Below are 25261 nucleotides of genomic sequence, written 5' to 3'. Positions count from 1 at the left end.
CCTGTTATGCAAACATTTAATATCTTTGTGATATCTCATTGTCTCTGCTTTTCTTCTTTTTCATAATTACTATTTCCTAAGTCTATGACCACCTTTCATTTGTGTTTATAGAAAATTTATAAATCCATCTGTCCTTAAGTAAATTTTTTCTTTGGAGAATTTTGGGCAGCATGTTACCTAAAAGAATTACTCTCATTCTCAAGAACTCATTCTTTCCTAATTCAGTTCTGAGATCCTTTCAAAAATATTTGGGTAAAGATGTAAGTTTCAGCATATTGTTTTTATCTTTAGGTTTTTTTTTTTTCATTTTTACATTTTCTGGCTGTATTAATGTGAGGAGTGGAAAACTACCAGCCTTCTTTGGACTTGACCTTTGTTCTCTTAGTCTTACATTTTTGTACACAGTATGATAGATGACACCTGCTGGCCTCCACAGATTTGGGGTCCATGAGTTAGTTGTAAATTAGTAGGAATTGGTGGTTCTCATGATACATTCAGCAGAAAATGTATCATCTTGGAATTTGAAGATATTTATTTTGGTGATAAGACTGGAGGGCAAAAGACAGGTGAATGTAGAACCAATCATACCATCTTCTCATGGTTTTACTTTTTTTTATCCTTTTTAAAAAATCATCATTTTATCATTATGCTGCCTTAATGTTCCTTGGTCCAAGAAAAATGCAGGATGTGTTAGGTTCCTGAAATATGACACCTTGAGTTTAGTGGTTTCTTACATCACAACAGACAGTTTGCTTCCTATGTGCATATATTTGTATTTAAGGATTCTTATATTTGGAAAAGAGGTTGGATTTTCTTCAGTTCCCTCAGTACAGATGAGAAAAATCCTGCAAGTGTTGAAAGGTAGTATGAAGAAGACATCTGTCAGACTGCAGTGTTTTTTTGACATGAGCACCATGGGCTATCAAAGAAACACATCCAAAGTGTTTATTGGATGCATTGCAGTCACTCATTCTGTCATTCAATAAACAGCAAATCTAAGCCCTAGTTCATACATCTGTGTGTTTCTACAACTGCCTGTGAAGGGACTCTCTTGAAACTCTCTTTCTGTCTTTTGATGATAACTATGGGTTTCCTGCATCATCAGCGACTCGAAGTGTGTATGGTTTCATAAATTGTGCATGACCCATCCCTTCTCAGATGCTGGAGCCCCCACCTACATGTATTGTCCAAGTTTCGCATCAGACTTGAGACCCAAGACAGTGATAGGAGACCATGGGGATGAGATCTACTCAGTGTTTGGGACTTTAGTCAGTTGTTCCCTTCCCAAAAGGGATTGGTGGAGTGAGCTAGGGCGGGGTCATGAGACCTGGCTGAGACCCAATAGGTTATTCGAAATCAATTCCCTATGGCAGCTGTGCACTCTAAGTCAGTGAAGTCTCAGAAGTTTGAATGACCTGGAGGGGAGTTGCCACACTGTAATTCAGTGCATCCTACAGCAGCTTGACTGATCCTGAAGGGAGGGGCCAGGATACGCTGACCCTGTTTGCAACTCACTAGCACACTGCAGTGGGAAGAGTCGCCTAGCCAGTGTGCTTCCAAAGAATTGTAACCAACAAAGAAAGACACTGGGGCCTCCTAGAAGAAACAAAAAGATGGGAAGAAGAAAAAACAACAAAAAGTCCCCAAGCCCCCACCCATGAGAACATGGACCCAGGACAGGTAAATACAAATGAGAATGAAAACAGCAAACATGCAATATCAGACACAGCACCAGTGGACATAAAGAGATATCTTCGGGACCTCATAGATGAGTTCAAAAGGGAAATACTTAGCCAAGTAAAGCAAGATATAAAAAGATTAATAAAAGAGATGCTAAGCACCCCCAAGAAGACACAGATGGAAGAAGAGAGGAACTCAAACAAAGGAGAGAACCATTTGATGAAAAATATAAAAAAAAAAATAAAGAATACATGAAGCAGATTCAAAGAGATCACCAGGAAATTAATAACTCTATGGAAAGATGGCAAATCTGCTTGAAAGGAACTAGGGATAGATTATCCAAACTGGAGTTGTATCCAAACAGTTTTGCAATGTAGGATTATTAAAGGAAAAACTTTTTAAAAATCACAAGGAGACAAGCAGTAACAATACAAAGCCTAGAAGATGACAAGAGAATCTATAACTTGAGAATAAAGAATGTGAATGAAGAAGCAGGGGTACAAACAAAGGAACTATAAAGGCTATTCACAGAAATAATTAAGGAAAACTTCCCAAACATAGGAAAAGGAAATGATATTCAATGTATGAGGCATACAGAAATCCAGCCACCTACAACCAAAACAGAGCTACACCTAGGCATATAATGATCAAGATCCCAGAAATTCAATATAAAAACAGAATATTAAAAGTTGTTAGAGACAAGAAACAGATAATCTATAAAGGGAGGTCCATCAGAATAATGGAGACTTCTTGACACAAACCATCAAGCCTGGAGTGACTTATTCCAAGCCCTGAAAGAAAATAACCTCCATCCCAGAGTGATATACCCTGCTAAACTGTCTCTAGAAATTCCTGGAGAAACAAGATGCTTCCAAGACAAAGAGGAATTTGGGAAATTCACAGCCACTAATCCAGCCTTACAGAGAATACTTCAGGGCATTCTAGAGAGAGAGAGAGAGAGAAGTACTAGGATTCCAGAAGCAGTAGCAGAGAGGTCTTAATGAATGCAGCAGAAAAAAGAATGAAGAAGATAAGCAGACAAGTGATGGCAAAAAAAAGAGCATAACAGAAATGAGGCAGAAAATGTTGGTTATAATCTCTAATATAGATGGCCTTGATATACTAAATTAAAAAAAGAACCACACATTGAGTAGATCAGAAGGCAGGGTCCACCGAGATGCTATTTATAGGAAATATGATTAACATGAAAAAAGAGTTTATGGACTGAAAATCAAATATGAGAACACAATGCTCTATATGACAGAGAACCAGAGAGTAATAGAGGCAACTAAACCAGTATTTGTGGAAAGGTTGGAAAGACAGGCTTTAATAGGTAAAGGAATACAATTAGAGATCAAGTCCGGGAGAGAGAAGGTTCAGAACCACATAGGTAAATAGCAGGTTGCCCCCACCCAGTTTAAAACCAAAGGTCTTGGTCAGACCCCAAAATGCACAGTGTACCCTGGGGAAGTGAAGGGGGAGGGAGAGTCTTAAAAAAGGTGGCAGAAGATATTCTTAATAGTGTATCAGTATTACAACCCACATTACTCACACCACTCTGTTTAGACAGATTTTATTCTTTTTTTTGATAGATTTTATTCTGTCCCAGTTTGTCTACATGCATTTGATTTGAGAAACAGACAGCAGACCCCAAAACATCCAGATATAGCACAGTAATCATCTTTAATTTCCTATTATCTTAATCTGGGGCTCTGTATGACTTACACTGTTTTGTCATGACTGATCTTAGTTAAATCTGGTTTATTTGATTGCTGTTTGGTATTGACAGATTTTATTCAAACTGATATAATTGATAGTATAAAGTCTGAAAGTATAGGCAACTACAATGAATATGACAAGACTTTATGATACACATTATGGTTTGATAACTTCTTGTTTTTCAAGTTTTATACTACATATCAAGTTATGTTTTTATTAATACTGTTATGTACCGATATATTCAATTATATTATATCTGATGATATATTATGTACTGATATATTTAATTATACCATGTCTGATGATATAGCCAATTCTATTGAAGATAACAAGAGACAAGACAGAAACTATGGTAGAATTCTTTGTACAATGGTCTTATATGTCTTTTTCACTTCATGTGTTTATAGGACTATGTTTTGTTTTGTCTTGTTTGTTTTGTTTCTCCCTCTAATATAGAAAGGATAGAAATACATGTTAAGACTCATGCATGTGTAGAATCTATAAACAGTTTATGAGATTTGATCTTATGACACATGATGAAATGAACAGATACTTGGAAGAAAAAGAGACGCTAATGTACCCAATGCTGATCCTGGAGTGTCATAATGTGAAACCCAGAAATTGTATTATTCTTTGTTCAGAGTGATATTAGCCTGCTTGGGTTTGTTCAATCTCAATATAAATGAAGATATGGATAACTGCGTGTATTTGAGTGTATAGGATTGATAACCGTGTTACTAAGTTTTTGTTGGATAGTTGAATAGAACTGGTTGCAGTCTCACTGTTTGAATCCTCACTTTATATGCTGCACTATAGTATCTTGAATAACTATGTGTAAGAGGACAATCTGTAATCATCAACTAGTGATTTTCTACAGTTTACTTTTTTCTTTGAAAATATGTATTATTTTTACCTTCTTTCCGTTGTGTTTAATCTTTCTTTAAATAAAATTTTTAAAAAGGCACTACAGTACCCAGTGCTGATCCTGGAGTGTCATGATGTGAAATCCAGCAATACTATTATTCTTTGTTCAGCATGACTTTATCCTGAGTTAGTTTGTTTAATCTCAACATAAATGAAAATATGGATAACTGTGTGTATGTTTAAGTGTATAGGATTGACAACCATATTACTAAGTTTTTGTTGGATAGTTGAACAGAACTGTTTGCAGTCTCTCTGTTTGAATTCCCACTTTATATATTCCACTTTTGTATCTTGAACAATTATTTGTAAAAGGACAGTATGTAAACATTAACTAGTGATTTCTTATTGTTTATTTTTTTCTGAACATATTTATTATTTCTATCCATTTTCTGTTTTGTTTCTAGTCTGTCTTTAAATAATTTTTTTTAAAAAGAAATAGGTAAAAGCCAAGTATAGACTAGTAAAACATAAAATTCATAGGCACCACAGGATAAAATGGAAATTTACACTCATCACAAATCCTTCATCATGGATATCTGTCAGGTGAAACTGAGAGTTTGAGGACAGAAATTATTACTGGAGAAAGCCTGTCTCTAATGTGCAGGCATAGAATTCTGCTCAGACTATTTTCTACTAAGCAAAAATTTCTAAAATGTACACAGAACTAGCAGCAAAAGCAGTTTTCTTAGGGTCCCTTGTGGAGAACTCCTATGGAAGAAAAAAAGGAAAAATATAAAACTCTGTCCCTTCTGTTTTGGTATAGATTACTGAATCAAAATCCTTAGAGAACTTCCAATCCTAGGCAAGGGCAAGTTGGTGGAGACAGTCACCTCATAATCCGTGGGACAACGGATGTCCTCTTTGAGATCAAACCAACACTACAAAAATCATTCCTCAGTAGAAGCAGACTGAGAAAAAGTAAACTAAATTTACTTATGTAATGTTAAAGCTTTAGATAGACCATTTATGAAAAATACTGTAAAATTTGGAAGATAATAATTTACAGTGTTATGAAACTTAAAAATTTCATTTAACTGATATTGCATTGCTTTAATATGCAACATGATCATTTGAAGTCAAGTATTGTATACCAAGGATAATCACTAAAGAGTTTTTCAAAGAGGTCTGCATAGTAACCAAATGGGCAAAGGAATGTTGAATCTTTATAATCTTCAACATCAATGCAAGGAAACAGGAAAAAATAAAGAAGTTCTGTTATAAAGCAAAAGTGATTAAACCCATCAATGAAAGGAGACTGTCAGATTAGGTTTAAAAGACAAGGCCTGACAATATGCTGCATCACAGTCAGATATTTGTATTTTTTTATAGTTGCCTGATGAAAACTTTTAACCTCAGGTCTCCTCTGACCTCTCCTGACCCTTGCCTACAAAAACTGATTAGAAAGTCTGAGTGCTTCTCCAATTGGTGCCAGGGGAAAATTCAAACCTCAGCAGTCTCACCATGGTCCCTTCCCCAAACATATCAACACTCCAGTCAGTCTTTCCTCGCTCTCTGAAAACATTTGGATCTCTTCTGAGAGAGCTGTACACCCACACCAGTGGACTGTAAGAATTATGTGAGAAAAAAACATTTCATTTTTGCTGGTGGGGAAGTAGTATCACCAGTCTTGACTTGCATCCAAACTTTGGATGCAAATACATTATAAACATAAGCAAATATGTTAAATGTGTATTGGAACAGATAAACCCACAGATATTAGAAAAAAATCTTTGAGTCCCAAATTAATATTACACCAATGAATGTTGAGAAATTCTTTGGAAGAATTGTTGAAAATTACAGTGATCAGGTCAAGCTCTAGTACAACTGAAGTAAATTTTGGATCTTGAAAGAGATCAGCACACATATTTTTTTTCTTTTTTCATTTTCAAACTTTCTGATGCACACACTGAGTCTGAGCTATGTGTGATATATGTGTTTCATAGTTGCTGGTAGTGATAAAAAAAACCCTCAGCTTTATTATCCTTTATGTTTATAAACATAAACTGATGAGAAACTTTGGTTATCACTACTTTCATTTTTCATTACTATTTATAGCATTAAGATTTGTAGAAGATAAAAGAAGTAAAATGCCAGACACCATTGAATTATTTTCTTATGTTCTTCCTCTTTATCCTTTTTCCTATCTTTACGTTCCCTCTCTGTGCTGACTTTTCTTTGTTTCCCTTGCTCTTTCACAGTTTCTGTTCCTTCCTTCCTCTTTCCCTTTCTTTCTTTCTTTCTTTCTTTCTTTCTTTCTTTCTTTCTTTCTTTCTTTCTTATCCTAGTCTTTCACCTGAACTGCATGGTTAACCCTTTTTATTTTTATTCTAAGACAAATTCTCTCTAAGTTACTAAGTAGCCCCAAAAGAACTCAGTATTACACTCTTCCTGCCTAAGTCTCCCATGTTTAGATTGCAGGCATGGGCCACCAAATCTAGCAGGGAAAATCCCCTATCTTTAAAAGCTACATCACTTCATTTTGTTTAGCAATCAGAATGCATAGCATACGTCTCAGTTATGTCACGATGTCCATCATTGAAAATACATAAAGTATCTAATCATCTTTTATCTATACAATAATTTCTTTAAAAATTAAAATTATTCCTCATGCTTCAAATAATTTTGGATCCAATTTATTAAATTGTAATAAAACAAAACTTTAGAGAAAAAAGAACATTAAATACACAGTCCTCTGTGTATCGTCTAATGTACCAAAAGAAGGCAGCAGTATAACCAGATAATAGTCTTGTTTCTAGCCGGAGGCTCCTGGGCTGCTGGTGATGAGGTGGAACATAAACCACACTGAATCGGTTTAATTAAAAATCATTGCCATATATAGTTCTCTGTAGCAGTTAAAAAGGGCAAAATGACCTGAATGTCAAAAGTTTAACCTGAAAAATTAAAAATCTCTGCACTTTTTCCTTCTCTGATCTTTGTACTTCCTGGGTAATCTCTTAAAGAATTTCAGATAAAAGGATAAAGGAGTCCTTCCTCCCAGGCCTACCTGTTTGTTCTCTTTAGTGAGGGCTCCATACTTGAGATCTTTTCCCGAGTTGTGAATCCCATCGCTCCTTCCTCAGAGCCCCAGTCTCTGTGCCCCCAGTAGAGATAGGGAGAGAGGACTGAGGCTCATGTCATGCCCCTGGGATGCTGACCTTTTTAGTGCTGCTACAGATGACTCAGGCTCAGATGAGCCTGCTTTTCCTCTCCTGGTATCTATCCTATTCAGTCACAGTTCTTAATAACTGTTAACAATTATGTTGAGAATGCACCTCATTCATTTACTGGGAGGAGAAACGCAGGGAAAGGAAAACATACACAACAGACTTACCATTCAACTGTATCAGAATGCAAACACAAGTGGATTCACTGATGAAAAATTTCATATTCTAGGGGCTAGGGATTTAGCTCAGCGGCATGAGCACCTGCCTGGCAAGCATGAGGTCATGAGTTCGATCCCCGGTACCACTAAAAAAAAATATTCCTATGAGTTAAAACTCAATGCTGAACTGAAGGTGGGGTAGGTAGGGAAATAGAGTCGATGTTAAAGAGCCATGACTATGAATGTGCAGGATTATAAGAGCCCATCTCAGATAGCCGCACATGTTATGTTGATGATACTACTGTAGCATAACTTGGGGTCCTGGGGATCTGGTCCTTATACCTTGACCTGTGTGAAATGTTAAAAGAAATCATAGTAGCCCGTATTCTGCAGGAAAAAAAACACATCAGACTTCCCTTGTGTATTGCCACCAGAAGGCAGGAGCATAACAGGGAATATAGGGAATTTTCCCCCTAGAAGTTATAACAAAATGCCTGAGGTTGGGAACTTTATAAAGGAAAGAGCTCTCAAGGTTCAAGAATACGGTGCTGGCTTCTGCGTACTCATGTGAGGACTTCATTGCATTTCAGTGGTGAGAGCATGTTCAGAAAAGAGTAGATGATGAAGCAGGCAACTAGAGACCTGGCAAGGTCTCAATTCATTTTATAATAAACACTCTTACTAGAAGAAGCCTGGTCATTGGAGAATTACATTAATCTTTACTGAGGATGGTGATACAGATGACCTAAGTACATCACTATAGGCACACGTCATCATTTCCAACACCTTATAATGAAGCCATGCTGACAGGCTTCTAGAACATGGGTCTTGGGAAAGCATGCTCAAACCATATTCAAACCAAATCACAGTAAGGATGATGTGACTGAAGATTTGTTTAGCTGTCTATTCAGCTTTCTGTATGCCAGTGTAAGATTGATGATGTGTCAATCATTTGTCTACGCTGTGTTTTTAATAAAATTTTACTTGAAGCTCTAACATTTGCCTTGAAGAGTTATTATTATATATGTGAGCTGGATTTATTCATTGGATGTTTCAGATAAATTTAGTTTGGATTTATGTTAGTATATCCAACTGAGTCTTTATATAAAATATTTGGCACATTATACAATTTGTATTCTTTCATAATATTTAGGATCCATAGTAAATTTATTTGTATCAATCTTGTTTTCTTCATTTGATATTAAAGACTTAAAGACAGGTACAAATATTTAAGTTTAAAATTGCATGTAATGAATGTTTAGAAATATATAGTTATATACACACACATATAGGAAATACAAATTGTCTAAACAATAATCTTAGCTCAGCAAGGGTGTAGTCCACTAGGAACTGTGTAGAGTTCACTCTACCTGTGACCTTCCCATATGAAAACAGTGACAGGCATCAGCAACAAACCCTGGGATGAGGGCAAACCTTTGTATAGTCCAGTACAATGTTGAAGTGTATATCATACCTTGCTGGTGAGCCTTCCTCCAACTGACAAGCACAAGCCTTCCAACACAGAGGATTGAAGCATGTCTGCAAAAGACAGCACCAGTTCCCCCTCCCAGTGAATGTTTAGGAGGGCTTCAATGAGTGTAATCCTGCTGATTCCTGGGAATGGCCCTCCTGCTGCTGTCAAATTCTCATTTTGGAAACACCCTTTGATTATCATAATCTGATGAATTAAAGTCCTTCAATGGGTCTCCATTGTGAGGTGATAAAGCTGTTGATGGATTAGTGTCACAACTCTTCCTTTCTTTACCATTCCAGTCCAACTGGCCATGCTAGAAACAGTGCAGGCCTACAGTGCACCAGTGCCACTACCCTCTCCATTTTCCTCCCTCTGAATCCTGCCCATCTCTTTCACTATGGCTCTCATGAGTTGTCCCAGAAATTTTGGTGTCTTTGCCTATATGGAGAGCTTTAATCTTTAGAAAATACATGGAATATTTTTCTGAATTGTGGTCATTCTCTTCACCCAGAATATAGAAATGTAAGCTACAGGTTTTGAGCTTTGCTGAATTTTGCAGATACTCATTCGATTTTAGTTTTTTGAGCCTAGTTTTTCTGTGTCTTTCCAAATCCTCTTATTTTCCTTTTTATTAAAAACCTGAAAAAATCCTTATGGAGTCCCCTTAACATATGGTGCTACTTTTATAATCAAATATTTGTAATTTGAATCAGAGAATTTCAAAAGTTTAGGGCTTATCAAAGGAGAATACATTACTCCTGGAGTTAGTAATGCCTTTGTACATGATGCTCAAACTTTGAAACATTTACAGAAAGGTTATATATTTTGCTGTATAATGAAAATAGATCCAAATAAAAATTGTGACAATAATATTGACAGAGATTATTGTGCATTCTATAAAATTTATGTCATTTTGTTTTGCACATCCTTTTCTAGCACTAGATGGATCACTTGAGTATGTTCCCCAACAGAAGGCAGTGGAATTGAGCAGAGCCACATACAGGCTGGACCCAGCAAACACCCACATTCACTGCTCCATGCTCCTGGCACCTCCTGCTGCCTGGAATCCACACTATGATTGTTTAAGAAATCACAGGTAAAAGACCACAAATTTGTGTTAGTGTAGTTTGTGGTCAGTAATCTATACTCCAAGGGTGAAATCTGACACACTGTTTTATTTTTAAGAAGCAAAGTTTTAATGAAACACAGTCATGCCCACTTTTTTATTGTTCATGGGTGCTTCCAGTACAACAGCAGAGTTGCCACCGAAGCAGCATGTCCTGCAAACTGTATATTCTGAAAGGCGTGTACGTTCACAATGTACCATTTACATAAAAGATACCAACCCTGTAGTCTACCTACATGGAACACATGAACTTTTCTGATCTCAGCAGCACAGCAATTTTTCACATAAACCACCTGAAGCATCAAAGTAATATTTTTGAAGTGATATTTGACCCCACTCTCATTCCTACATCTTTATCACAGTAGCAGAGTGACTGCCTGATGTCCTGAATTCCAGCACTCTGATCCTTCAGAGGGCAACTTGTGCATGGCAAGGGCAGCTCTCCCTTCCTGGAGTCACCTGCAGGACAAAACCTTTCCCAGTGACCCTGACCCAGGCTGTCTTAGGACTGGATTGAAGGCAGGGAGTCTGAACCCTCTTTACAACAGAGTATGAAGAGCCCTGGAAAATGCAAACCTATCATGTACTACAATTTCTGCCCAGTGACATGATTTTGAAAAGGAAGAATTTCCCTGCAACTGCATGAAATGATTCTTGTGATGATGACTTTGACAAAACCACTGCTTGCTGCCCAGAGCAGGGGGTGTCCTGTTAAGGTATTCAGGATCCATATTTAGTAAAACAGCTATCAAAAGACCATTTTCTACAAAGTGATTAATTTTTGGGATTATGGTTTTGTGAAGTGAATGTATTATTATTCATATTTCTTTCTTCACTTTTTATTTTGTGATTTTTTTTAATTTTAGAAACTATACTGACTAATTCTACATTGATTTTAATTTATTACAATGACATAAATGTATTGAAAATGATATAAATCTCTTTCAAATGAATAAATTAAAATAAAATGTTATCTCATTTTAAATTACTAACAATCCAAATGGTCTGATTATATACTGTCAATATGTAAATAAAAGAGCTCTTAAAGGAATGATACATATAAATGAATGATATTTAATTGAGATCAATGTGGGAGAAGCATGATGTAGAAACCATATATCTATTCAAAGTCTTTCAAAAGCAACCAAAGTTGCTGTCTGTGTATCATACCTGAAATCCCAACACTTGGGAGGTGGAGGCAACAGGATTGCCTTGAGTTGGAGACCAACCTTCACTATGTAATGAGCTCCATAGCGAGACTTTGGTTGAAAAAGAAAAAGAAAAAGGAAAGGAAAAAGATAGAAAGAAGAAAGAAAAAAGAAAGAAAGAAAGAAAGAAAGAAAGAAAGAAAGAAAGAAAGAAAGAAAGAAAGAAAGAAAGAAAAGTGTGTAAGGCTTAATGAAGAAGATTTCATAAATTATTTTGAAACACTAATCCCTGGCCAAAAGGATTAGTAACAAAGTTTCCCACAGTCAGTGACAAAGGGAGCAGCAGCCCAAGCATAAGACAGCAGCATCCTCACAGCAATATTTTTAAGTTTCTGGTGGCCTTTCTGGAGGTTGCGATTATGGCAGTCTTTTATAATAGTCTTGCTGTCTTTACCTATTGTGAAAGGCTCTCCTTCATAATCCTCTTTCATTAGTTATTTTTCAAATTTTCTTTATGTTTTAACATACACAACGCAATTTGAAGTTTAGTTTCTTTATTGATGAAAAATAAAAGAAATGCGACATCAGTATGAGGTTAATAGAGCTTCTGGGAACATGGTGTGCATCTAGGCTGCATTGAAAAAGCCATCAATTTGAGATTTTGTGGCAAATGGTGTTGAGTCCTGGTGGATGGAGTGGGGGATCATGCACCCAAAATCTCCTTCTCTTACCCTTTTTCCCACAAGACATTCAGTGCTTTCTCAGACTTCTGGTTCCTCACAGCAGTGGTTTCTAATAGTCTGCACCTTATCTATCCCATGAGTAAGCTGAATGAAAGACCTACTATTACATAGGTTTTCTCTAGTCTGATGTTTTTTCTGTTATATTCCCTCTACTTATCTATTAAATTAATGTCATGGGCAAATTTGAGAGTGTTTATTTTAGAGCTCCCAGAGGTATCTGCTTCCAAGCTCCTGCCTACCTTCTTGGATATAAGGCCATTTCTTTCCATTTTACTTGGGCAAATACTTAAACTGATTGCCAATAAACTAGGATTCTTTTGCTCAGTTTAGATGGAACCTGTGAATAGTCAAAGTGCAGCTCTTTAGAAAATTTTATGGGGCCAAATAATACAGATAACACTAGATTCTAGTAGCAAACTCAGTCAGTTTTTGGTCGTTGCTGCTTCTCAAGTAACATGTGGTACGACGTGAACTAAACTCCAGCTGCAACCATGTTTTCTTCAGATCTAACAGAACCACGAATGGGCTTCAGAGGTGGGGCCAAGAGTTGACTGGAAGCTCCTGATTCTGCTTGCAGGGGAGGAAGAGGTCTGCCAGTCTTACAGTGCGGCTGCACTCAAAAAGCCAGGGAAGAGAAGTTGTCCAGGACTGAGGTGGGGCAAAGGAAAGCAGCAGGGAAGGGGTCAACAGCCCCTTGCCAGCCAAGCCACCCACCTTTCCAGCTGGTGCCCAGAAAAATGGGAGAGCCAAGCCCTACTTTACTTTGCTTTTTCTTCCTTTCCTTCCTTCCTTCCTTCTTTCCTTCCTTCCTTCCTTCCTTCCTTCCTTCCTTCCTTCCTTCTTTCCTTCCTTCTTTACTTCTTTCCTTCCTTCCTTTCTTCCTTCTCTTTTTTTCTCTACCTTTACCTCCCCCCTATTCCTTGAGCCTGGATCTCACTGTGTGGTTTAGGGTAGTTTTGAACTCATTATCTAGCCCAGAATGTCCTTGAACACAGTGATCCTCCTGCCAAGGCTCCTGTATACAACCATTGCAGATGTGCACCAGAGTGCCTTGCTAGAGCTATTCATTTCTTGTTATTTCATAGCCTGTATGAGATTTTTCATTCTCCTTAATCTTAAAGGAATCCAGAAGGTCCATTTTGTAATTGCCTGGAAAATGATGTGGTTCAAAATGCATTCTAAAATACAGACCCCTAAAGTTTTCCATTCTTCCTAAATCATGTTGTTATACTTCCGGAAGAGCTCTGATCAATGATGTGAATATTCAGCATGATCCTCTCCCCATCTTATGTTACCACTTTCACCCTGTCACAATTGACAGGCTTTACCAAAGCACTGTCCATTCCTTCTGAAATAATGATCCAGATAGGAAAATTTAGAGGATTCCCCCAAGACAAGAGCAATAGACCCAAACAACTACTCATTAAACAAAAAAATAAATATAGCATAATCTCCAAATACAGGGGCAAGAGACTAATAGAACATGACATCTCGCATGAGGCTTACTGAATACCAGCCTCATCCATCTTTTTTGCAGATCCATCAGGACCAGAAATGAGCTTTACAGGTGCAGTTAAGTGCTGACAAGTAATGACCACTTCTACTAGTAGAGTGGCTGGAGTCACAAGTGGACATGTGACTCAGTAGTGTTTTTGGAGAATAGCTCATTCCTCTCCTTTTGTGTTTTTCTAAGAAATCACTGCACAATTGTCAGAGAGCAAGAGCAAGCACTGTTTATCAGGAGAAGCCATTTGACTAAGCTAAAGGCAGGATGGATAACAGGTGTGCATGTGTTTTGTGTGTTTTATAACATACTTGGTACACTAAGTAGTTGGGAGCACCACTCAACTTGTTCTGTATGGAAAGAGACATTAAGATATTTTTAAAGTGTTCTTTATTATGAATTATTCCTTCTTGGATAAAAGTAAGGGAAACACCCAAGTTCAAACTGTGCTCTGTTAGAATGGATACTTTGGGGAACAAATACCTATGTGGGCATGATGTCCTTGCTTTATCACAAGTTCAACAGACTCTCTTATTGGATGGAATGACTGCTGCTAAGGATCCTTTGATGACTTTCATTCCCTAAAAGCTTCCTTTTAGCCCAAATCTAGGGTCTTAGACAAAATGGCAAGAGCTCCTATGCATTGTCATGTAGTGTATGGTCTGTTATGTTCATCACTTCTTGGTCTGATGTGGGAAAGAACAGGCTAGCTATGGACCATGAGTGACAGAATACTCCTCACTAAGTAGAGGGTCTGCCTGTGGCTTATAGTCCTTCAGCTGTGGGACCCATATCTTGGGCCAATGTATTAACCACATAATTAGAAACAAATCAATGCACTTTGGCTTGAAATAATATTAATGGTTACAGCACTTCCTTACAAGAGGAGAGATGGCTGCCATTCATCATGCAGTAGAAGTCTAAAGCTTCATAATTTTTCTTGAGTTTGACATGAGTTGCTTTGTTATCTTAGACAACAACCTTATCTGTAGTCAGTTTTTCTCTGAGAGGAAAAGCATTGAGTTGAGTGTATTTCTTAATCTACTTTTTCTGCTTTATCAGTGTATCATGGCCTACATGGCTTAAAAAACTGGAATAAATTTTGTCTGACCTTTATGAGCTAAAAGTCCAGCTCAAGATTTCAGCAGGTTTGCTTATCCCTATGTCTCCTTGTGTGTTCAGTTTCCCTCTACTTATGAGAATATACATGAATGGCTTTGTTTTGTTGTATGGAACATGCAGCATAGAAGGAAAGGTAGCCTAACAAGGATTCATTACACATTTTCAATATAGAGGATTAGAGCTTAATATGAGGAGCAAAATGGGCAGAAGTTGTCTGTTTCAGTCGGTTCACCATATAGGTGAAGGGCATGAAGTACTTTCACAAATACGTTCTTGACAACCCTGTGGTGAAGGCATGCTTTGATTAGTCTTTTTTCTGGAAGCTTCTGACTTCTGTTTTTTCAAAGTGTCAATGCTTTCCTGCTAGCTCTTCCTTTATTGTTTGACTGAGAGATGATCCAGAGAATGGGATGGTTGTGAAATCCCTGAAGTTCCAACTCCTCAGGTATAGCATGGCTTTTCCTCACTTCAGAAAATTTCTTCCCATAAAGAGGAGCTTCTGGATGTGGGAAACCATTACAACACTGGGATTGTGAAGTTCATGAAGAATCCAAACCATTGACAGCTTGTACTATGCAATTCTAGCTCTGAATTCTATACAAGAACCTTTATTTGTTAATGCATGTACAGTTGCTGGAGGGAAAGAATAGGAATCACACAGACAGTGACTCGTAGGAAAAACCCACAATGCCTCCTTAATGCCTCAACCCTCTCAACACCTCCCTTCTTCTCCATCTATTTAGCCTAGCAACCTTCCTCAGGTGGAGCATCTTCTCTCAATGCATGCTGATGTAATCCAGCTGGTGTGAAGTTGACCAACAGTTCTCAAACCATAACACACCCTGTCACAATTGACAGGCTTTACCAAAGCCCTGCCCATTCCTTCTGAAATAATGATCCAGATGGGAAAAATTTAGAGGATTCCCCCAAGACAAGAGCAATAGACCCAAACAACTACTCATTAAACAAACAAACAAACAAAAAAACACAGCATAATCTCCAAATACAGGGGAAAGAGACTAACTAATAGAACATGACATCTCGCATGAGGCTTACTGAACTCCAGCCTCATCCATCTTTTTTGCAGATCCATTAGGACCAGAAATGAGCTTTACAGGTTCAGTTAAGTGCTGACAAGTAATGATCACTTCTACTAGTAGAGTGACTGGAGTCACAAGTGGGCATGTGACCCAATAGTGTTTTTGGAGAATAACTCATTCCTCTCCTTTTGTGTTTTTCTAAGAAATCACTGCACAATTGTCAGAGGGCAAGAGCAAGCATTGTTTATCAGGAGAAGCCATTTGACTAAGCTAAAGGCAGGATGGATAACAGGTGTGCATGTGTTTGTGTGTGTTTTAGAACACACTTGGTGCACTAAGTAGTTGGGAGCAGTCTTTTGATCTTCTTAGGCTGATCATCACTCAACTTGTACTGTATGGACAGAGACATTAAGATATTTTATTAAGGTGTTCTTTATTATGAATTATTCCTTGTTGGATAAAAGTAAGGGGCACACCCCAGTTCAAACTGTGCTCTGTTAGAATGGATACTCTGGGGAACAAATATCTATGTGGGCATGATGTCCTTGCTTTATCACAAGTTCAACAGACTCTCTTATTGGCTGGAATGACCACTGATGAGCATCCTTTGATAACTTTCATTCTCCAAAAGCTTCTTTTTAGCCCAAATCTAGGGTCTTAGACAAAATGGCAAGAGCTCCTAATCATTGTCATGTAGTGTACGGTCTGTGATGTTCATCACTTCTTGGTCAATAATGGTCTGATGTGGGAAAGGACAGGTTAGCTATGGACCACGAGTGACAGATTACTCCTCACTAGGCAGAGGGTCTGCCTGTGGCTTATAGTCCTTCAGCTGTGGGACCCATATGTTGGGCCAATGTATTAACCACACAATTAGAAACAAATCAATGCACTTCCACTTGAAATAATATTAATGGTTACAGCACTTCCCTACAACAGGAGAGGTGGCTGCCATTCATCATGCAGTAGAAGTCTAAAGCTTCATAATTTTTCTTGAGTTTGACATGAGTTGCTGTGTTATCTTATGCAACAACCTTATCTCTAGTCGGTTTTTCTCTGAATGAGAGGAAAAGCATTGAGTTGAGTGTATTTCTTAATCTACTTTTTCTTCTTTAACAGTGTATCATGGCCTACATGGCTTAACAAACTGGAATAAATTTTGTCCGACATTTAGGAGCTGAAAGTCCAGCTCAAGGTTTCAGCAGGTTTGTGTGTATCTCTGTTTTTTTTTCTTGTCTTGGAGAAGGCTGTCCTATTCTAGTGTCTACATGTGGTGTGCACACAAGGTCCTGGCGTCTCCTTGTGTGTCCAGTTTCCCTCTACTTATGAGAATATACATGGATGGCTTTGTTTTGCTGTATGGAACATGCAGCATAGAAGGAAAGGTAGCCTAACAAGGATTCATTACACATTTTCAATATAGAGGACTAGAGCTTAATATGAGGAGGAAAATGGGCAGAAGTTGTCTGTTTCTAAGAAACAGTCAGTTCACCATATAGGTGAAGGACACGAAGTACTTTCACAAATACGTTCTTGACAACCCTGTGGGGAAGGCATGCTTTGATTAGTCTTTTCTATAGAATTTTTGCCACATCATAATTTCTCAATAAATATTTATCAGACAAATGTATGAATGAATAAAAGTGCACATTGCCTATAAGTAAAATCATTATATTACAACTAGACGTGTCTGTTGCAGTAGTAATTAAATATTAATTCTCTCAAATTTTTTCTATTCAGAAAGAATGTATTTTATTACTAAAATGGAATCATATACATATTGATTTAAAAATACTTCAATTTCAAGTCATTTACTATTTTTACAAATGACATTGATATTGTTGACAAAATGATATTTTTTCATTCCAATATAATAAAATTTATCTTTTAAATGTTAACATTCAGATATTTGTAGTATATTAAAAAATCTCAGACATTACCACTATCTAATCTTGGAACACTTTTATCACTCTAGAAAGAAACTTTGTACCCATAAGTATGGCCCTTATAATCCCTGTTTGCAGCTTCTCGTGGACACAGAGTTATTTTTTGTCTCTCTTGGCTTGATATTCTGAAATTTATTTATACATGGAATCATACACCCCGTGGCATTGTTTGTCTGGCTACTTTCACTCAGCACAGGGTTTTCCAGTTTCACTAACACAAAAGCATAATGTGACTGAATGTAATGTCACCATAGACACAGATTGCCTTTTATTGTTTATTTATGGTAATGAATAATTTCCCTCTTTCCAGTTTTAAACCATTATCAATAATGGTACACATTTCTGATTATCAAGTGTTTTTGTTTCTCTGAGTTATACACCTAGGTATAAAAGATTTGGTTCACACGGGAGCACTTTCTTTAATGATCAACTGTCTCTCCAAGTAGCCCTAACAGTTTTTATAATGTATTTTTACCTTTACAGTAGATCATGAATGCCTTTTGATCTAACTCACCACTTTGAGTGAATGTATAATATTTACTCATCTGGTTCTACAAAAGGATAATTAAATTTTTCATTGTGGGGCATTTGATACCTCTACGAGTGAAGACTCAAGCATTTTCTTTATGTTCTTGGCAATTTATAAAGAAGACTTTCCCAGTTGTATCCAGAGTACTTTTGCTACTCATTACTTCGTGTTCTCACATTATGATGTGTCCTCCCAACATGCTCAGTCTTGTTAATGACCTGGAGAACTCCTTGAGAGGAAGGACCAAATATTAGTCATCTATGTATCCACAATGCTACTTGGTAAATGCTTAAAAATGAATAAATACATAGGTGAATGTTGACCAAGATGTGATGCAAGGCTAGAACAATTAGCACAAATATTGCAAAGCTAACTTGTGATTTGGAAAGGGCATTAGACAAAATTTACAAGGTCATCCAAACTTGACAATCTTGAAATCTTTGCGATACTATTCCAGGGAAGTTAAGAGATATTTTGTAATTTCCCAACTGAGTTCCTATGGGACTGTGAGATGCTCTTAAGAATTTTCAAGTTGTGCTTTGGACCCTGATCAAAGTTTCACTTTACCTTAAGTCATCATCCACTGATGCCTATTTCTTTTTTGGTAGTGCACCTATGAATGGCTCTCAGTGCACTGAGATGTGACTCATAGTAGGAGGAAACTCTTACATAAGAGATTGCTGAATTAGGTTGTGGCAGTCTGTAACCTAAGTGTAGAGTCCATGCTGTTCAAATAAAAGATTAGCTAAACATTATATGGGAAACAGTTCACATAAAATAGGGCAAACTCTGGATGGGTGGAGCATGAGAGAGCCAAGGAAAGCGCAGGGACAGCCTTAAAAGAACTAATTCTTTTCTATTGTTTCAGATTCTACAAATAGGCTGGCTGTGTGGGGTTGGCAGGAACATATTCAGTGCTGGGCGACGACAAGTGCATCCTTGTGAATCAGAACGGAGAGCTCCTTGTCTCCCAACCTGTTGTCCTTCCATGGAGAGACTCTGTGGACTGTTTGTGGCATTTCTGGTTACTTGCATGACATGGGGTGAGTACTATGAAAATAAAAACATCTCAGATCAGGGCATAAAAGATTTGAGAGGATGTGAGTGGAAATATCATGAGGAAAGAGCATACTAGATATGTTCATGAAGACCACACACTGTGGCCATAGGCTCCCAGTCCTCAGGCCACACAGTTTGTTATGGGCATAGTGAAACACAGGGGAGGAAAAGCACCCTGAGCTTCTAGGGGACACAACCAGTGCAGAAGTGCAGTGAACTAGCCTCGATACTCACTGATGAGGGTTCAGAGAGCTCCATTTTCATTCCTAGTCCAGATATGGTTGTTTCATTTAAAGAGGTTAGTATTCATAAACTCTGTGTTCTTAAATAAGATAAGTTCATTCTTCATGGCTCACTCATTTTTTCCCATTGATTTTTAATGTAAGGTTGTGCATAGTAACAACATCCAGGTTTTATAGAATACATGAAATGGATCACTATTTCTAAGCCCTTTGGATGGTCCTTTATCATAGAGTGATTAGGTATATAACCTCCTGAACAACTGGATGATCAATAGCTTAAATAAAAGAAACAAGAACAGAAATTATGTTCTTGGTTAATACAGGTCTATAATGAGAAATTTTGTCTACATTTGTACCATTTGATGGACACAGAAATTGTGAGTCAGAGAGGCATGGACTCTCCAGAGATAATGTGAGAAATCATGTCCTGAATTCACTGGTTCCTGAAATGGTACAGTAGTCAAATAGCCTCCTTAGATCACTGGCATGAGTAAGATTTTATCTTTTCTCTGGCTTTGTAACACTGTGAGAGAACTGGAATGGATTAAACAGCAGAAAAAGGATCTACACTTGGAACAGAAATGTTCTGTTTTGCTGGGTACCATGTCATTCATTTCCATCTTTAGGTTGCATTCAATTTTATACTGTCCTTTATCTGTAACATGAACTTATCCTTGTTAATCTAGCAAAGTTTTCTTTGAGAATCAACTTAAAGGAACGAGAGTTTATGTCTGTCACAAACTGTCTGCTACTGTTTTCATTCTTTTGTAAGCCATCCAAGGCATCCTCATTTTCACCCTAGGCAATGTGGCTTCAGCTCATTTTATGTAGCTGCAAAATTATCATTGAGCTAACAGACCACATCTAGAAATTCCTACCATAACTTGCTTCACCTCTTTGAAGCACTCTCTACCCCTGCCATCCTAGCTTTCTTTTCTGCCTTGACTGTCCTAACACTGTAACTTAATCAGCACCATGTTGATAGGTCCTCTCAGTGTCAACTGCAGTTATCTTTGGGCTTTATTCTCAGATTATTCTCTTCTCCCAGAGAGGAATGCATTGAAGTCACTCACTTTCAGATGGATTACTGTACCTGCCCCTCATCTATTTCATTCACCACCTTAGGATATTCTTATCCAATAGCATCTTCTTAGCAGGATTCTCAATGACTCTATTTGTAAGCCTATATAACATATACAGCAAGCATCATTAACCTGCTCTTTTCTCTATGTCTTCCTTTGAGGAACCCACGTCCTGTTAAGACCAAATCCTTCTTTTCAATTCCTTTTGCACACCTCCCTTTTACTTTCCTTTTTCTTCTAATTATTAAAGGGAAACTATGTGTGGTGCAGAAACCTAAGGTAACAAAAGAAATAAAGAATCCTGCAGAGCCACTACCCATAGACATCTCAATATATTTGCGTCACAGAAAGCACATTTTGATGTGATTGGTAATCCTTAGAAACAAGAACAAAGAGCATAAGCAAGAGATTTACCCTTAGAAAAATGTCCCATTTCTCTTGTAGAAAAACCTGCTCAGGACACTTGAGGAAGATTATAGAAGTTTATTGTGTTCTTAGTTTAGAACTGTTCCTGCTGCTCAGTTGTCCACTAGGTAAAGCCCAGTTCTTTATCCTGTCTTTCAAGGCCTTTCCTGACACACACCTTCTCAGTCCAGTGTTATCTTCTACTCACCCTGGACTTCATCTGGGGATACTCATGCACTGCTTAGTATTTCCTAGCCACAAATTTTACTGCTGTCTTTGAGGATCTGCACATTTTCTCCACTAGCTATTATGCATTCTCATTCTACATTGTGTTGTGCACTAATTCTTGGCTGCAAATCCCTGGTCCTTTGTACCAGTGAATTCCTCACTCCTTATTCAAACTCCTATAGCAACTTTCTGATAATTCTGCAAGGACACAGTCTTTCCTCCCACTGTTGAGTTTGTCTGTTGCACCTTGTCCTCATGAGTTTAACTTTCTTGAAAACAGAGGCCACTTCTTTTGCATCCTTTCATCAGCAGGCAAGGACTGAATGTTGTATTCATTCCCAGAAGCTCTCCATTGTACAGAGACTCTTGCCTGAGTGCTTTCCTATTACCTGTTTCAACTTCCTCCCCTGTGTAACCTTTTCCTTAGAACACTTTTCCTTATGCTCATTTTACGTGAGAAGAAACTGAGTCCTAGTGTGTTTGGATGATTTATTCAAGCTTGTATGCAAGTAAAGTGGTAAAAACCAATTAGAATCAAGTGTTAATCTCATCGTTTTGATGTGCCCGCTTTTCCTCTCCATATCTAGCTGAGCACCCTTCCTCACCACCTGTGGTGGACACCAAGTATGGCAAAGTCCTGGGGAAGTATGAAAGAGTGGAAGGGTTTGCACAACCCGTGGCTGTATTTCTGGGAGTCCCTTTTGCAAAGCCTCCTATTGGATCCCTGAGATTTGCTCCTCCACAACCTCCAGAGTCATGGAACTATGTGAAGAACACCACATCTTACCCTCCCATGTAAGCCAGTGGGCTGGCGTTTGGACTTTTTCTTTGGGAAGTTTGTCTTAGAGGGATGCAGGTCATCAGAGTATCTAATGATTGACTTTCATTTGTTCTAGAAATGTCTAAAACAATGTTGAATGTTGCAAACACTTGCTTAATTTTTCCACAGTATGGTGCTCTTAATCTTTGACATTTGCTGCATTCCAGGAATGATCTAGTGTCTGACAATATACTAGTGAAAAAAAAAAACAAAATTGCCTCCCTTCATGGAGCTTGCATGTATCAGTTAGAGAGAGTTAATAAATAAAAAGCATTAATTAATAAGTTATACAGGTACTCCATGAGATGCAAAGAGTTCTGGAAAGAAGTATAAACAGAGAGAGAGAGAGAGAGAGAGAGAGAGAGAGAGAGAGAGAGGAGAGATAATGATGGTGTCTATTTTCCCATCTCAAGTCTTTTAATATCTGTGAGAGGTGTGGATGAAGGAAGGATGTGGTTTTAGGACATTATTTGGGATTAATTTTGCAACTTCTCTCTCCCAGCTCTGTCTAGATTGCCATGCTCCAGTCACCTTCATTATCTGAAAAAAAATTCCTACCATGTTCAATTGGCTTCACAACCATCCCCAGAGTACCTCAGTATTGTGCTGAGTCTTCCAAAATCTTAGAATATTTCTCACAACCTATGTGAAAATGAGTGTACAAAATAGCATGAATATTCCTGTTTGAGTGACCTGGCCCTGTTGTTTAAACTCTTTATTTCTTATTTTTGTAACTGTAAAATGCTGATAATACAGAATTCATTCCTGGGGATGATCTGAGGCTTCCAAGAGTTCACAAGTACTTTAATTGGCACCTGGCAATCAGGAATAATTCAATATATATTACCTATTTAAACCTGTGAGGAATATTAGAGACCTCTTACCATGGCAGCAGACATGATTATAAATTTGATCCTGCTGGATATGTGAGACCTTGAGACAGAGAAATCACTTAATTTGTTGCTGAAAGATGGAAGACAAAAGGAGAGACAAATTCATGCAAGACCACTCAACATAATAGATGATCTGAAGCAGGAACGTAGTGAAAGCTATTTCATTCCAATAGAAGATGGTCTGGAAGACACCTAAAAATCCCAGAGTATCCATGAAGTTCTCTAGAAAAGCCCCTACTCAATGTAATTTCTCTACTCTAAGTGATATTGTTTCTATTTATAGGATTCAAATTCCTAGAATGACATCAGGACCCAGGTGACGTGACACTTGCAGTTCCCATCTGGTTGAAATTTGCGTTCTTTACTCTGTCAGGTGTTCCCAACTTAAAATGGGAGAAATTTTTGAGACAGACCTTGTGAGCATGAGAAAGATTTCTGTCTCAATTTCGGAAGACTGTCTGTATCTGAATATTTACACTCCTGTTGATGCAACAAGGAAAAGTAGCCTGCCGGTAAGACTGGGAAGCATTGGAATAAAACTGATGGGTTCTAGCATCCGGATTGTCCACTACTTATCAGACAGTGATGAAGGCATCTTGGAACAGATGCAGCATGAGCCACGACAGATTCTATGCTCTGTGGATTCTTTTCATCACAGGAAATACAAATTTCACGAACCTAGTTTTCTAAATTACCTGGAGCCTCTGGTGGTAGATTATTAACATCTGAAATATACAGCTTAGGTTTTCCAAGTTTCTCACAATAAGAACAGACAGAAAATTGTTTACTTTGTTACTAGATTAAGAATGTGATCTCATACAAACAAGATATAATTTTCTAGAAATGTAGAGGTGTAAAGAACCTTGAGAAAATTGAACAAAGTCAACTTTCTTTACATATATGGAAACAGACCCTATAAATGAATGAAAAACAGTCACATGGTAGTGAAGATAAAACAAGACCTTGATATCAAGCCAGTGCTTTCTAACATGGACAAGAAATGAAGCTTATATGGTGGGTTTCTGTAAACAGCACCTATGATACCTTTCCCTATCCTGAAAGTACAGTGAGAACTTTCATTATTTTGTGGCATAGGTGTAGGTGAACAACACTGGGACAGTATCGGAAAGACTTCCTTGTTTTAGACCAAACCATTTGAGATTTTTGTCATAACTCTTTAATTTCCTTTGACACTGGTTGATGTACAAGTGAGTTAGCAATTCACAAACAAAAATGGTCAAAAGTGAGGCAGGTTGCAGGTGTAGACCAGTGTGTGTGGAAAGTACACTGGAGATAGGATGAAGTCTCTAAAAATATCCTCTTATGCATCCCAGGAATTGAGTAGGTGTTTCTGGTCTTGGAATGAAAGTTGACCCTATATATGCTTTATAAAGCATAAGGAGAGAAATGTTTCCTCATTCATTCATTGATTCATTCATTCATTTAGTTTTCTCTTTTATACTCAGTGTTACTTGAATACTAGCAAAACCAGAAAGTTGAATCAATACAAATAATAACCATGCAGATCCTGTCTTGGACAGTCGTGCTCTCTTGGCTTCATAGTAAGCTGCTAGCTTCTCAGCGTAACATTGATGATCAGCTTTAGGGCTCACTCTCCTCTCACTGATATCGTAGACTGCATCTCGGCTTTGGAGATATGCTGAAATCAGAGATTAAGAAGAAACAGGGTCATCAGGAGAAAGAAATCTAGAGGCCCTCCAGCTTTGGACATGAGTTAGAGTGTAGTGTACTCCTTTGATTGGTATATAGAATTGAGCAGCTGCATAATTTCTATGAATATTCTTTCTTCAAATATAATAACTGTCAAGTCTTGTTGGAAATCTTGACATGTACATACACCAGCACTGATAAAAGCAAGTACCAACTGATTTTTCTATGGTGTGGCTGTGGGTTCCTGTCAATGGGCACCCCAACACCTGAATCCTGAGGCCCGCTTCATGATTCAGTTCAAGTATTCCCACTTATTAGCTGTGGCATTGCAATCAGTAGCATTTGTCAATTTGGCTCTGAATTGTCTCAGTTTTCTTATACATTATATGGGAAAGTATTAGTGTGTACCTCATGAATGGATTAACAGTGATTAAATAAGTATAAGTATGTTTTTACTAGTGGTTTTATAATTTATTAGAAAAATAACTACAACAGGGCCATTATTATATAATCTCACAGGCATTCCTTAAATGTCGGCTCTAGAAATAATGTAAGTATGAATATAAACTGTTGCATCCCTTTCA

General features: G+C 37.6%; 1 protein-coding gene across 3 annotated transcripts in view; it reads left to right on the top strand.

Moving 5' to 3' along the window:
• The first annotated feature begins 19083 nt into the window (after positions 1 to 19083).
• The window catches only part of LOC100718035 (liver carboxylesterase-like), a 47841-nt gene continuing 41663 nt past the window's right edge, over positions 19084 to 25261 (top strand). Inside the window, exons 1-3 of one of the 3 annotated variants that reach the window (XM_063247333.1) lie at positions 19084 to 19320; positions 21881 to 22088; positions 23380 to 23518. In XM_063247333.1, the coding sequence (XP_063103403.1) occupies positions 19266 to 19320; positions 21881 to 22088; positions 23380 to 23518 (402 nt within the window). In that variant the 5' untranslated portion in view covers positions 19084 to 19265. Of the gene's footprint in view, positions 19321 to 21880; positions 22089 to 23289; positions 23519 to 25261 lie in introns of those variants that run through there. The other 2 variants (XM_063247332.1, XM_063247334.1) reach the window with 2 other exon arrangements.

This window comes from Cavia porcellus, unplaced genomic scaffold (genome assembly GCF_034190915.1).
Source record: "Cavia porcellus strain 051 isolate PalLab524CR breed Dunkin Hartley unplaced genomic scaffold, mCavPor4.1 scaffold_4, whole genome shotgun sequence".
Lineage (NCBI taxonomy): Eukaryota > Metazoa > Chordata > Mammalia > Rodentia > Caviidae > Cavia > Cavia porcellus.
Note: the sequence above shows the minus strand (reverse complement) of the source record. Positions and strands in the feature narration are given on the sequence as shown.